The 15,929-nt window shown below is 45.2% G+C and overlaps 1 protein-coding gene across 1 annotated transcript in view; it reads left to right on the forward strand.

The window, feature by feature from the left end:
• The window catches only part of VWA3B (von Willebrand factor A domain containing 3B), a 233,261-nt gene that overhangs the window by 187,629 nt on the left and 29,703 nt on the right, over positions 1-15,929 (forward strand). The window contains exon 22 of the mRNA XM_008008091.3: positions 2,235-2,436. Within this exon, the coding sequence (XP_008006282.3) occupies positions 2,235-2,436 (202 nt within the window). The remainder of the gene's footprint in view (positions 1-2,234; positions 2,437-15,929) is intronic.

Below are 15,929 nucleotides of genomic sequence, written 5' to 3' on the forward strand. Positions count from 1 at the left end.
CCATATGTACTTGAGAAGAATGTGTATTCTCCTGTTGTTTGGTGAAGTGTTCTCCATTAGGCCCAATTGATCTGTGTTGTTCAAGTCCTCTGTTTCATTATTGATCTTCTGTATAGTTGTTCTGTCCTTTATTGAAAGCAGAGCATGAAGTCTCCTGCTAATACTGGGTCGCTGTCTATTTCTTCAATTCTATCAAAGTTTATTTTATGCATTTGAGAACTCTGATGCCAGGTGCACATATATTTATAACTGTTATATCCTCTTAGTGGATTGGCCCTTTTACCATTATATGCTATTCTTCATCTGTTATACCAACTTATGACTTAAAATCTATTCTTTAAGTTCACTGATGCTTTCTTCTGCTTAATCACATCTGCTGTTGAACCCCTCTAGTGAAGTTTTCAATTCAGTTATAATATTCTTCAGCTCTAGAATTTCTATTTGGTTCTTTGTTATGGTTTCTGTCTCTTTGTTGATATTCTCATTTTGTTCATGCATCACTTTTCTAAGTTGTATTTGTTGTCTCTGTTTTCTTTTAGCTCATTGAGCATCATTAACATTGTTGTTTTGAATTTTTTGTCAGGTAATTAATGTATCTCCATTTCTTTAGGACCAATTTCTAAAGATTTATTGTGTTCCTTTGATTGGGCCGTTTCCCCATATCTTTGTGTGCTTTTCCCTATATTTTGTATGCCTTATGATATTTAGTTGATAATATGACATTTGAAAAAACAGCTATTTCATCCGATTTTCACAAACTGGCCTCTTACAGGTGAAGGGCTTCACCAGTCATCCCAGCTAGAGATGTGGGGGAATCTCTGAAACCTTTTCTGGGGATGTGTCTTCTCTGGGCTTGTGTGTGTAATTTCCCAGTGAAAAAGGTTTGCCCGTTTCTTTCAGGAGCCTATAATATCGTGCTCCCCCTGGTGTCGCTCTGAAGTACTGCAGTATCTCCAATGCTGTAACAAGCTGTAGCGCCCATTTCTGTTCTCAGAGGTCCCAACCTGACATGCAAAATATACCACTGTTCTCATCAGCACTCTGAATCAGGCAAGACAGAAACCTGTTTCTTGAGAAGTCTCCCAAAACACAAGAACTTTGAATGTGTATTCCACTGTCTTCTCCAAAGGAGAAGCCAGGATTGGGGAGTTTTCTTCCAATTGCATCACATTGTTTTGGGAAGGAGGAGAGGTTAGGGCAGGCAAAATGTAACAAACTTTCTTACTCTGCTTCATACAGTTCTTCTTGGATTTGAACTTGTCTAAGGTGCCACAAGCTCATCACTGGTTTCTGTAATTCTCACAAAGGCAATTTGGTTCATACATTGTTAAGTCAGTGTCTCTGTAGGGGAATGAGGGCCGGGATTTTTATTCCACCATCTTGCTGGCATCATTCCAATAAGAATGTTGTGTTGTCTTCTGGGTACGAGTTTGTGGATGGAGTCCTGTGGTTGTGCTGAGTTTAGACTGTACTCTTCCAATACCCAACATCTAAAGAAATAAGTGATGCTTTTAGCAATAAGAGTGATAATCATGAATTGTTTTCTTTCTCGCTACCCATTCCCTTCCAGCCATGTCTGACTCAGAAGCAGCTCAGACTGGAAACAGAATCCAGGCCCTGGGCCATCACACCACACTAGCTTCCTCTGGAGTCCCACAGCCTGCTTATCCGCCATAGAAAGTTTGGCTTCTGTTCTTTATGTACCAAAACAGCCAAGCCAAATAGTTTAGACTTATTTAGGCCCACAAAGAGAAAAGGAGATAAAAATAGCTAAAATGAGCTGGTATAAGAATTACTGCACTGAGGCAAATATTTGGGTTTGTTTTGCTTTGCTTTGTTTTTCAGAGTCACTGCTTAGGCATACTTGTGTGAAATCTCTTTGAAGCTCATGTTTGGTTCTGCCAGATGTTAGACTCCAAATATGGAGATAAAAAATGCTGAAAAATTTATGTGTATCATACTTCTCTAAAGTCAGATAACCTAATGAGGTAATAAGGAAAAGTGCCTACCATAATTCACAGAGATGGTTATTTCTAACCTTTGTAAGCTACCAAAGTCTTGATGGGCCAGAGGGTATGGCTATGATGCTGTCATCTGACAACTGACACTAGCTTCAACAGATGTTTCTCAGGGGAGAGTTTCTTAGGAAACCATCTTACCATATTTTTTTCAATTACAGTCATTTTCTTTGTTTTTTGTTTCTTCCTCTTGTTTTTTGCTTGTTTGTTTTTTAGGTTAGATGCAAACAAACCAATACAGTACTTGGAAAACAAAACAGTTTTAAACCAGGCTTTAGAACGGTTGAACTGGCCCATTTCGTTGAAAGAGCTGTCGATGCTGGAAAGTGAAATCCTAGCTGGGAAAATGTACATCCAGCAGGCCATGGAACTCCAGGAGGCTGCCAAGAAGAATTATGCAAACAAGGCCCCAGGAGAGGTGGGTGCCCTGGAGGTCTCCGTCTTTCCTCCTTCTCTGCCTGTCCCAAGTCATTGCCATCCCTACACTGGCTTCCTTCTCTCTCTCCCACTCCTTGCCACATTGATTTCTAAAAGGGTTAGAGCCAATCCAGTTAAGGTCTCAGTACTTTTTTACATCATAAAGGAAATGCCATTTGATTGTACTATGGACTTATTTTTAAAACAATACATCTTCTAATTGGAAAAAAAAAAAAAGCTAAATAGAAGTATAATGTAGTGATTAAAAAGCCTGGACTTTTATAGGAGCCAGACCAAGAACTGGCCTCAGATCTACTCTCTAATCTGTGTGTGATTTTGGTTACTCAGTCTCTTTAAATCTCAATTTTCTTGTAAAATAAGAGTATTAATAGTATCCGTCTCATAGGGTTGTTATAAAGAGAAATGAACATGTGATGTGCTTAGTATTGAAAGCTCCCCGTAAGTGTTAGCAATTATTTTTTATCACCATTAATAGAGCAAACCTTCTAAAAAGAAAAATAATTTATAATCTGGTTGCCTTATTGCTACCACTTGGGAGCCTTTCCTTTTAGTTTTTTTCTCCTCAAATGTTTTCTACATAGGTGCAGTCAGAGTGTCTAAATTATTGTATATTCTGCTTTTAAATTTACCATTATTTCATAGACTTTCTCTGTGTTTTTATTGAACTGTCAGATTTATATGGGTGATGGTTACATAATATTCCATGGTGTGAATATACCCTGGTTTATTTGATTCTTCACTAAACGTTAAACATTTATAGTTATTTCCCGGTTTTCTGCTTTCTCACGTAGTATTTTCATGACTCCTGTGGCGCCCATAGTTGAATTATTTTGTTAAGATACAGCCTTAGAAGTAGTATTTCTGGAGCAAAGAGTATAAACATTTGGAGTCTATAAATACACATGGCCAGTGGGAAACCCACTCTCTGACTCTCCGTGGGTGTGTGTGGATGGTGCTTTGTTTGAATGTGTCCCCCAGAGTTCCTGCGTTGCAAACTTGATCTCCCTTGCAGCAGTGCTGGAGGTGGGGCGTTTAAGAGGCGCGTGGGAAAATCCACTCTCAGCCGGTGCTCTCGCACCACAAGGCAATCCTCGCCCACAAGGCAATCCTCGCACCACAAGGCAATCCTCGCACCACAAGGCAGTCCCCGCCCACAAGGCAATCCTCGCACCACAAGGCAGTCCCCGCCCACAAGGCAGTCACCAACAGGGAAGGAGGCTTCTGGGATCAGAGGTGTGGGGGATTTTCCGACACGTACCAAACAGCAGACACTGGTTGGTTCGCCTCCAATTCAACTCTGACACTACTACCTGGAGATGGCGTCAGATCCCACAGGTTGAGGGCTCTGTCCCCAAGACTGGCCCTCCCAACACATCAGTCACAAGTCTGGGCCTCCAGAACTTCTGACTGACCGGCTTCAAGTTGGGGTTCCCGCAACTCCCTCTTTGAGTTTGATTAATTTGCGCGAGGGGCACACACAACTCCGGGAAGCACCAATGTTTAGCAGTTGATTATAAATGATATAACAAAGGATGCAGATGAAGAGATGCATCGTGGGAGCTATGCGGGAAGGGTGCAGAGCCTCCTTTCCGTGAGTGCTCTCCCTCGATGGGCCACCCTCCAGGAGCCTTCATGTGTTCAGCTGTCAGTACGTTCTCTAAACCCTGTCCTTTTGGGTTCTTACGGAGGCCTCATTACGTAGGGATGATCAATTAAAGCATTGGCTATGGTGATCAACTTGACCTTCAGCCGCTCTCCCCTCCTGGAGGTTGGGGGTTTGGGCTGAAAGTCTTAACTCTCTAATCCTACCTTGGTCTTTCTGGTGACCAGTCCCACCCTGAACCTACCCAACACAGACACACAAAGGACAGTACTGCAGAGACCCCAAGGATGTTAGGAGTTATGAGCCAGGAACCATGGAAGAAAAATATATGTGTGTATATATATTATATGTATGCATGCCAGATAAATATATATATGCGCCATAATACCACAAGCTGGCTAGACCATGAGGGCTCTGGTCACACATGGACCAATGCCATTATCTCAGGGGTGGATTCGTTATTAAAGGAATGAGTTTGGATCTCTGTTGCACTCTCTCTCTCTCCCATGTGGTGCCTTTTGCCAGGTTATGGGCAGCAAGATGGCCCTCACCAGGTGCTGGTCCCTTCATCTTGAACCTCCCAGCTTCTAGAACAGTGAGCCAGTAAGTTTCTGTCTCTTACAAGTCACCCAGTTGGTAGTATTCTCACAGCAGCACAAAACGAACTAAGAGAGAGATGGAATTGTTCATCCAAAATCTTACTAAATCCTAGATCATTTTCAGGTGTTCACCACATTCTCCTCTAAAAATCCACCCCAGATCTGACTGTTCAGGTTCATCACCTTTGGTTCAGTCTTTGCCAAGTATCACTGGTTTAGCCTGGCTTAAAATTCTGTTTTTGATGCTCTAGATTCTTGTGTTTTGCTTCATTTTGTTTTGTTTGTTTTCTTTCCTTTTATTCTTTCTTCTGCAAATCACATTTTTTCCTTCAGTGTAAAAAGCTATGTCTTTCGTGCAGAATGCAAAAATTTTTGTCACAGAAGGTCATATGTCTAGTAATGTTATTCAAACAAAATGACTTCCTCAAAGAATTGTTCAGTGTTTCTTTGGGAGGTGCCATCTGACACCCCCAGACATTTCTCTATTTGCCTTCCTTACCCACATGCCCTGTGGGCACCTAAGACTCAAGAGGACCGAGAGTGAATTACCTGCCTCTCCTTGAAAAGATGATCTTCCTCTCTTTGTGCTTTTCCCTGTCCTGCTCTTTCATTTATTCGTTGAAATATTTATGAGTGCCCATGAGATGCCAAGCCTTATTCTAGGCACTGGGAGTACCTAGAACACAACAGACTTAGTCCTTGGACTATCCTAATTTGAATGAGGATGACGGACCATGGCCAGTCCCAGGTGTTGAGCTATGGAGACCCCGCTGCCTAACAGCAGAATTTGCTGGCCTATTCTTTTGTCTATACTTCATATTAACTTTGCAAATAGGAAGTGTTGCAAATGGAGTGAAAAGAACCCTCTTGTGATTCAGAGCAAAGATCATTGTGTTCCACCGAATTCATCTGGAATTATGGCAGTCAAGCTCATTGTTTACAACATACGAATTAATTGAATTAATTGTTCTATGTCTTTCTTTTCTTACCACAAAATGGGAATAAAAATAATTCCCGTAATTTCTTCATCCAAAAACCACGGATAAGATTCTGCACATGGGGCAGGTGCCCTCAGGCGATGAGTGGCCTCCCTCATTCTTTTCTGTCTCCCTGGGATCTCCCAGGGGGGTACCTTATATTGGACACAAAATGGGGATTTGTTAGCTGCACTGAACGCATGGGCCCAGCCCGATGGAGGAGACATTGCGCCAGGGCATCACCACTGTGAGAGCCAAGACCTGGTCTGGCCTTGTTTGTAGCTGTGTCCATGGCACTGACAGTGAAGCCCAGTGCACAGGGGCCACTCAACAAATGTGTATTGAATGAGTGAAATGCAGACTCTTACAACCTTTCACTGTATTATAAATACAACAGAGGCACCCCCAGAGAACACCTGGAAGATGGGGAAAAGTGACCTGACTGGGCGGTTAGAGAAGGCGTCACTAATCCAGTTTGGCCCAGAAGGATGCCTAGGAATTGCGGACTGGGGTGCGAGAAGTGTTTGGAGTGAAAGAAACAGCCTGGGCTCAGGCAGCGATGTGGGGAAGAACACGGAGTGTTCCCTGGGGAACGTGGCAGGAGAGACGGTGGGAACGGGAAGATGGTACCAGAAAACAAGGTACTTGAACTCTGCTGGGGTCAGGGACTTACACCTGTAGGAAATGGACACCTGGGCGGGGTTTTCAGCAAGCGAAGGACATTCACAGATGTGTGTCCTAGAAAGATTATTCTGACAATGAGATGAGGCCCAACGTAAAAGACCAAAATCCTGTGCAGCGCTCCCCTTGAGAGGTGTTGAGTCCTTGAGCCAGGTGGGAACACTGGGGAGAGAACAGGTAACAGAGACGTGGGTTGTGGGAAAGTAGGACATGTGGGACAAAGTCGAAGATGCTCACGAAACTTCTACCTTGGACAACTGTAGGAGCAGAAGTGCTGCTTCCCCTTCCATCTTTCCTCTGCTCCTCAGGGAGACGGGTGCACCCTGGCCAGCCTACCCCATCACGTGTCATCCTCTAACCCTCTGCCACGTGTTTGTTTACTTCGCAGCACACTTCCCTGCCTGGCATTTTTGTTTACAGTCTGTCTTCCCCACTGAAATAAGGGTGGGACTTGGTTTGTGGTGGTGTAGGTGCTCCCAGAGCCTAGAATCGTGGTGGGCACCTTGTAGGCATGCACACATATTTCAGTGAATAAATGAAAGAACAAACACAGAAGAGGCACAGTGAAAGAAAGAGCAGCTTTTCAGGGAAAGGTAGTTCACTTTCAGCACTCCCGATTCTTAGATATCCGTGGGACACGCAGGTGAGAGAGGCCAGTAAACAGCCGCACGTCTGGAGTTTAGAAGAGAGGCCAGAGTTAAGGGGATAGATTTGGAGGTCATTTCAGGTGCTAGGAGAGGAGGAGGAGATAGTAGAAGGGACCAAGGTGGATAAGTTAGAGAAGCAGGAGGCTCAGGGTAGAGAGCCAAGGACAAGAGGCAGGAACTCAGCTTAGAAGGCCTGAGTAGCGTCACACAGCTGGAAGATGGCAATGCCGAGATTTGCATTCCGGTCCACCTGACTCCAAATACAAAAATTAAAGCACTGGCCTAAAAGAAGGTTGTGAGACCACGTACTTCATACACCTAGGAGAGTGTGCAGCACCAGGTGCTCAGCAGTGAATGCACACAACATGCGTTATCAGGGATGGCTCTTTCCACTGCTAAAGTTATTATCAAGGAGTTTTGGGAAGCCATGCAGAACGATGTCTGAAAGCCATTTGACTGGCCAAGAGGAAGTGCATTAGTGAGGTTGGCGAGAATAACGCCAGTGGAATGGTGGGGCAGAGGCCAGTTTGCAGGGGGTAGAAGGGTGGGTAGAAGTGGAGGAAGTTAGTTTAAGAAGTGAAGAGTTTTGCTTCCAGACCTTCACTGGGAAGGCAGGGAGAAAGGGGGTGGGAACGCCAGGTGAGCTAGTGCGGGAGAAGGTGTTTAGTTTGTGTCGTGGTATCACTGGATCTGCTGCTGCCTCTTGGTCAGAGGCTAAGACTGTCCCCTCACTGCCTTGTCCTCACACAGGCTGTCGAAAGCCGCTCTTGTCTGTTAGGGGCACACCCATGCTCCAGAATAAATGTCCCTGGGTAACTGGGGGAGAGGCCACATCTGGTGACTTCTCCTCAGTTCTTTCTACTCGTGGCACGGCTCTCTGCAGTGGAAGATTTTGAGTGCTGTTTTCTTGCGATGATACTTCTCCTTTCCACGTGTGATAGATTCTGAGAGTTCAAAATGCCATTATGATCACACCCCACAGATTGAATTCTGTGACCCACTAACAGGGCTCAAGCTTTGGTGTGCGAAACTCCGGGTTTCAAGGCCCTCTGAGATCCTGCGGTGAAAACTGCATCATAGATGCAAGTCGTTTTTCCTGATTCATATGTAAATAGAGTCTCATGTTAAATTCTTTTAGCAAGGCCAAAGCTTTTGAAAGGTGAGTATAAATTGCCGTGAAAGAGCCCCTTTGTTCATCATTAAGTGCCCCCATGAGCTGACCGATAAGCAACACAATGGGGATGAGACCATTCGGAGGGGGCTGCCCACATGTGTCCAGAGGGCTGTGGCCACTGCATCTGGCCTGCTGCAGGGTGTGTGATGCAGTCTGGATGACCAGGGCGTTCTGATACCCTCATCTGGAGCAGGGTTGACACCCAGCATAGCTGCCTTGCCGATTCCTAAGTTTGGGGCAGCTTCATGATTTCTTGGTCGGTAAGAACCAGAGGTGGGAAGGAGACACGGCAACCCGTGCTGTGTCCAGGGAGCCTGTGCCTGCTTTTGATGCTCCAGCTTCCACGGGCAGTTCCTGGCTGGCTCCAGATCAGACCTAAAGTGAGAGCCGTTCTTCCCACCTGCTCTGCCTAGCATCCTGCGCTGGGCACGTTCCATGCTTGACTGTGTCATGGTTTCCGCCTGTTTCCATAGTCCGCCTGCTTCGTGGTGTTCCTGGAGATGGGCACTTGGCTCACTGACTCCATAATGACAGGAGAAATCTCAAGTCTGAAATTTTAAATTCCCTTTGAAAACTCCCCTCCCTAGCACCCCTCATGTTACTATAATTGCAGATTTCACCCTCACTGGCCAATCCAGAGCCCTCAGAGCTGAAAGGTAGGGGAAGTTGCCAGAGGCCATCTGTGGATTATAATTCATCTTCCTTGGGAGCCTGGTCTAGGGCAGCCCAGCTGTGCTGTCCTCCAACATTTTCTGAATAAATAAGGATTGTTCTCCAGGGCAAATCCTTTGGCCCAGAAAGATGAAAAAGGCTCTCTCACCCATAACCTTGACTGCTTTGGAAAATTTGGAGGTAGAAAATATTTTTAAGCTGAAAGCAGCCCTGAAGGAGGCCGTGGAAACTTACCCACACCACTGACTGCACACGTTTCCTTCTCAAAGCCGTGACTGGCAAGGAAGCTGGAGCCCATGGCCTTCAGGGTGGGGAGCTGAGTGCTCTGCTCCAGGAGAAGGAGAGCTTTAGGTAAATGCACATAGGCAGGCAGGCATGGGTGAGGCTGGATGAGGTGGAATCGGAGAAGGAAGAGAACACAGATCATTTGCCATTGAGGATCCTCTGTTGGGTTGTGACTTTGACACTATACATGCAGGAAGATGTTAGCTGGGGAGACAGGAAAATGTCTTTCGGTTATGTAAAATAAACTCAGAATATATACAGCTGTTACCTGTGTCCCAGATAGTAAATGAACCAATTGTCATTCTTGCATTGTAACCTTTTTTTTTTTTTTTTTTTTTTTAACAGTCCACAAGATTTTCTCTTTAACGGGAGGTGGGAGGCATCACACCCTAACTAGTCAGCCTTCCTAATTCCACTAGTAAAAACTTCGTCTGTTTTGCTGATATTCAGGTCTGCTGGGAAGACGAGCTCCCTAGTGGCTGTGAACTGCTCTGCAGTGGAACAAAATCTACTGATGTTGAAAGAGGAAATTTTCCCCGACCCCTTCGCAGGACTTGCGAAGAGGGTGGCTCATTTACTCAGCCCATGGCTCTCAGCCCCTCTCGGGAGAGGGAGCACACGGATGAGTGGGTGCAGGGGCCAGGATGAGTATGTCTGGGTGCCAGCAGGAGCAGAACTCTGTGTGGCCCGGAGGCAGCTTCTAGGGGAGTACCTGCAACCCCTGGAGCCCCAGAGGGCATGTGTTACAACAGTGCTCCTTTAGTTTTGCTGTCCGCAGGTGGTTAAGTGTTTAACTCCTCGGTGTGACAGCCCTCTGTATCCCTAGCTCTTGTTTGGCATCCAGGAAGAATATGGTAAATGCAGGGGATTTTATTGCTGATGAAAGTGACTCTCAGCAGGATGGAGAGCTAGAAAGGGGATGGAGTGGGAAGGTGGTCTTCCCCTGGGGTTTGGGTGTCGCCAGCCACACTCTTCTCTGAGGTCCCGCCATCAAGCCATCCCTCTGAAGTCAAGCTGCTTCTCAATGATGTCAGGCTGCTGCTTCTCTTTTCTCCTTCTCTGCTCCTCCATGGCCAGTGGAGCCTGGGGTTTTTGTGGGTACAGGATGGGGGACGGTACAGGCAGAGGGTGGTTTTGGAAAAGGCAACATTCAAGCAGGAAAACAGAAATGTGTGTTCTCACTTTGGGCCTTGGGTCCAGGCTTGAGAGTGGGGCCCTCACCGGGGACCGCCGTCTTCTACTCAGTATTTCCCTGCCTCCTGTCCGTATCAGTGGGCAGGAAGTTAACAAGTCTGGGGGTGCACTGGTGATGTTGCCATCACACAGAAGTGATGTGTGCACATTCAGGCCTTGCTGTCCTCAGACAGCACTGCAGTGACAGTTTACCATCTGGAAGTGGGACCCCCGACGGGCCTCTGGGGCGTGTGGCCAGAATGAAGCTGAAACCCCAGAGCGAGTGAGAGGATGACAAAGAGAAAATGAAACCTTCACGACTGTGCCATGGTTAGCTAGGGGTTAGATGGGGGTTTAAGGAGAGAATCCTGCTCAGAAACACCAGTCACTGGAGGAAACTGAAAGAAGGAGGAAAATATCCTCAAATTCTATTTTCTAAAAAGTCTCTGTCTCGTGTCCTGATGTTCAGGAATGGGAAGGTGGGTGTCAACTCTGGGGATCCCTGAGGTGACAAAAACTTACAACCAGGTTGTCTTTTCATTCTGAAGCTAAAGGCACCCTCCTCTCTGGAGATTTCGGCTGGGCAGATGCCAGCACTCTCCTGCCTCTACTTTTGTCTTTGTTCCGAGTCATGAATTCTACCCAAGCACCCTAAACAGGTTTGGGGACAGATTTGCCCTCCCTGTCTGGAGGAAGAAAGCAGAGTGTAGAGGGCTTAGCAGGGGCCACCCAGGGAGCAGAATCCAATTCATTCAGTACTAGTGAAGGAACGTTAATGAAGGAACTCTTGGCAGAGGTGAAGGTCAGTCTGAGGCCGTTCATGGGATATTACAGGACCCCAGGACAAGCAATAGCAGGAAGTTGTTATCACCCCCAGACTTAAAGGGGCAAGGGAAGGAAAGAGAGTTCCTGGAGCCTTAGAGAGAAAGAGCAGGGAGTGGGCAGGACACCAATACCCCAGCCTTCTCCTGCCTTCTGAGCTTGGCCCGTGCCTCAAGACAGCTAAAATTAGGGAAAAGTTTTCTTAAAGACTCAGAATTTATTTGCACACCACAGTCTCGTGGGAGATGTTTGTATAAAGTAGGTAGCTGGTAGTGGTTCATACCTCAAGGCGGTGACACAAAAGTGGCTCCCAAGTGTGGCTTTTGTTCATCTCCGGAGTAGCGGGAGATGAATAACTGTATCAGGAACACGGAATTACAAATCCCAAGCTTTGGTGATTTTCAGATTTAAATATATAACACCCTTCAAATTTCTCTCCGTTTGTTTGTATGTTTTTTCCTAAAAGAGCAGTAAGAGAATTTCCTGAGATGATGTTGCAGGTTTGCTTTCAAGATAGGGAAATCATTTTGGATTTTTTGGTTTTTCTTTTTGGAATATTGTATATATTTATTAGATTCCTTTGCTGCTACAAAGAAAAAGAGAGAGAGAGGAAAAAAAAAAAAAAACCACACACACACACGTTTCTTTTCAGCAAAGCCTTTGAAGTAGCTGTTTGTTAATGTTTGACTGGAGGTTTTGCTTGCAGGGTGATTAACAGTTCCCCAGGCCCGGTGCTGCCCTGGGGTCCGGGAGGGGAAGGAATGTTTCCTGGTTCAGGAAAGACCTTGCTTTCTCTTCAGGGCTCAGGCAGGAAATTCCACTTAGAGCTTCACTTCTTGGGCACAATATTTGCCTTCTGTTAAAGTGCAAACGCCCTGGGAAAGAAAGCACACTGAGGCCTTCCAACTCATTCACCATGGGCCACTTCCTCCCCGCCCCGGAGAGGCTGGGCAGGAGTTTGCCACTCCTGATTTCTATTTTCCTGTAAGCTCTTTTCTCATTGTCTCTCCAGTCCATTTTTCTTTTTTCTTTCTTTTTTTGAGACGGAATCTCACTCTGTCACCCAGGCTGGAGTGCAGTGGCACCATCTCCACTTACTGCAAGCTCCGCCTCCTGGGTTCACACCATTCTCCTGCCTCAGCCTCCCGAGTAGCTGGGACTACAGGCGCCCACCACCACGCCCGGCTAATTTTTTTGTATTTTTAGTACAGACGGGGTTTCACCATGTTAGCCAGGATGGTCTCGATCTCCTGACCTCGTGATCCGCCTGCCTCAGCCTCCCAAAGTGCTGGGATTACAGGCATGAGCCACCGTGCCAGGCCTCTCCGGTCCCTTTTTCAAAGGGATGCAGAGTCTGGATACTTGCTGGTGGATGAAATCCCTCTAAATTTAAATGAGCGGGGACTGAGTTCCCAAATGCTGCAGGTTAGCGCCGTCCTGTACACCAAGGTTTTAAAGGGAGTTGAATTATTTACAGAGACAGTTTGCAAATGTCCCGGTCTTATAATTAGGTGTCCTAGAAAGGGGAAAGGTCAGCACCTCTCTGAACCTACACACATTCCTTCGATTAGAGCAGTGACAGACTTTACATGGCCTCGAGGACAAACGTGAACAAAGAAGCATGCTGGAGCTGCTGTTACGACAATTTGGGGATTGCATATGCTGGAATTCAATAATTCATGGCAGGAGAAGTATTCAGTAGTGGGTTTTTTTAACAAGGTTTTAAGCCAAAGATAGTTCTGGTTAACTTGTAGAAATGCGTTCTCTACCCAGTGTAGAAGTATGCTGCTTGTTAAGTGGAAAATTTTAAAGCATCAAACATTTAGTCATTTCACTATCTCCACCACCATGTCCAAGAGCATGACCTTGAAATTAAGTCACGAAATGAAAAGAGGGTGGCACCTTTTGGGGCCCTCGTCCCTATCACCTGCGACTGAATCTGACAAGGAAGTAAATTGGATTATCTGAATTTTGTAGACAAGGCTAAATCACATTACTTAGCACACAGCATCCCTCCTGCTGGCATCATTGCTCGTGGGACTTCCTCACTGAAACTGGTATGCGGCTATTCTTGTGTGCCTGAGTCTAAACATATGTTGGCTTATTTATTTGAGAGCTAGCCTTTCCTGCTTTGTCTCTATTCCCTCTGAGTTTCATCACCCGTGGGTTTCTTTTTAGACCTCAGTAGTTGGCATGTATTTTGTGTGCATGTTTAGGTGAGGTATGGCAGAAAAGAAATGGAGTTGGGAGGCGTTCTTTGATGTGAACTGTACGGCACCCCGAAGTCTTCAGCAAAGTTCAAAACCAGCAGGATGTCATCTTTCTGGAACAAAGCTGTCAATATTCTGGCTGAAGGGATGGCACCTCTAGCTGCCCCGGTGAGATGTCTTTTCATCCTGGGAAGCCTGTGTTCTATTTCTGTGGGATGAACCATTATATTGAAGCTGATCACTGTGCTTTATCTGTGATGCAGTTCAGTTGACTGTGCCATGGTCCAAATGAATCATCAAATCATCACGTAGGCCATGGTGGATGGTTCCTTCCATAAAGCCCCGTGCTGTGGAATCAACCAGAAATGAATTCTTGCCAATAGTAATAACAGTTGGAAACAAAGCAGAGTAAACATGAATTACTTTTTTTTTTTTTTTTTCAGACAAAGTCTCACTCTATCACCCAGGCTGGGGTGGAGTGGTGTGATCTTGGCTCACTGCAACTTCCGCCTTCCAGGTTTAAGTGATTCTTGTTCCTCGCCTCCTGAGTAGCTGGGATTACAGGCACATGGCACCACACCCAGCTAATATTTGTATTTTTAGTAGAGACAGGGTTTTGCCATGTTGGCCAGGCTGGTCTCAAACTCCTGGTCTCAAGGGATTCACCTGCCTCAGTCACCCAAAGTGCTGGGATTACAGGTGTGAGCCACTGTTCACAGCCAACATGAATTACTTTTACAATATTCTTTAGTATCTGTCCTTGTCCTTTCCAGTGAACTTACAGGTGTATGAATGACTTGAAGGGGAGTGATACTTGTGACAGTTTAGAAAGACATTTTCTTAGGTGGCAGTTGCAGTGTTAATGCCATAGCATTGCTACCATTCACTGTCACCTATGCAGGGGGAAGCTCTTCACAGAGTAAATGGCTATTTTCTATCAGAAGAATTGGGAAGTGAGTGACAACTATAGAAAAAAAGACTTCTCTGATTATTTTAGGCAACTGAACTCCCAGATTTATACCTTTAAACCGATTCTGAACATGTAGAAAGCAATCTCCTCAGTTAACTTCTGGCTAGGAAATTGAGAGAATCAATATTTGGAATCTAGAGATGAAAGAGGGCTAGTTCAATAAATTATGTGACTCTACTCATTCAGAATTTTAAACAGGAGCTTTAAATGTATCTAGGCATAGGTTCTCAGAAATGATTTGTCATACTAATGAAATCTAAAGGGGAGAAATGCCTTCCCGGAATCGATGTGGACGTCTTTGTGGAATCAGGTTTTTATTCGTCTGAAGACAGAGACTGTCTGGTGGTCTCAGTGACCAAAGTATCTTCCCAGCCAATTGGTCTTTGACATGAACACTGGTGACCTGAAGCAAGGTGGCTTTTCCATAAAGGCTTTAAACTTTATGGAAAAGTGAAGTTTTTAAGTAACAGTTGATTTAGCATGACACGCTCCAGATTCTCAAGACTTTAAATTCTGTCCATTATTAGAACACTTTACACAGTCTTCCATTGAAGAAATTACTGTAGGAAGCTGTGCTTGGGCATCCCACTGGATTATGAAGATGGAAAAACTGTGCTACTCATGTACTCAGTTGTTGCTGGTGCATTTCTCTTATCCTGTGGGAGCTGCCAGGAAGGGTAGCAGGCTTGTATCCTGGCCTTATACATACATCCTAGCAGTTTCTCCAAGAGTGTAGATTTAGACCCTCCTATACAGAAATAGGGAACTAGGAAGTGGTAGAGATTATTTAGTTTGTTCCCTTACTTTGCATATGCAGAAACTGAGACCCAAGAAAGCTAAAAGATTGCGCAAAGTCACATCGCCCGGTGGGCAGCACCCAATCCTGTTTCTCCTGTCTCCTAGTCCAGCTCCTTCCTCTGAGGTCATTTCAGACCACAGTAGGCCATTTTGAACCTCACGCTAGAAAGAGTGCTTAGGTTTCTTCTCTGGGTGAAAGCCCGGGAATAAGCAGGTGACATTCACCACCCACCAGTGACGGTGAATTCTCTTTGAGATACTGATTGCCTCAGCAAGTGTGCAAATTCCATGAGTAGGGAAGGATCCAAGCAAAATCTGGCTAGATGTGAGCATCGTAAACAAAAGAGTGTTGTTCACTATACATTTTTGTCCGTGGCTGCAGAGGCTATAAGCAACGCAGGTCTGAAGACTTCCCACGGTCCTTGTAAGAGACCTTAACCTCTCAGCTTATTTATTCTCCACTTCTAAGTACCTGGCTCTTAAGTTTTCATCTCTGAGGTTATAAACCATATTTCCACTTATTTTAATGAATCTAAAAAGCATCTTCACACAGGTCCAAATGATAGATGACTACAACAGAACCCGGTCATATCAGGGCACCATGGAAATGAGCCCACTTATTTCCAGGACCCAAACTGTATTGAACATGAATAATGACCCAAGAGCAAATGGTGTTCAGACTGCCTGAAATTATTTAAATTTTTATAGTCAGCTGCCTCATAAATTAGAGACTTTCTTAAGAGGAGGACTGCAAATGAACTCATAAAGTATGCATTGGTATTTTATTTATGGTGTAACTATAGCACGGCAAATACATAGCTATAGCTAGATAGCTATATCACTGCAAAAAGGTGACATTAAA

Source organism: Chlorocebus sabaeus, chromosome 14 (genome assembly GCF_047675955.1).
Source record: "Chlorocebus sabaeus isolate Y175 chromosome 14, mChlSab1.0.hap1, whole genome shotgun sequence".
NCBI classification, from domain to species: Eukaryota; Metazoa; Chordata; class Mammalia; order Primates; family Cercopithecidae; genus Chlorocebus; species Chlorocebus sabaeus.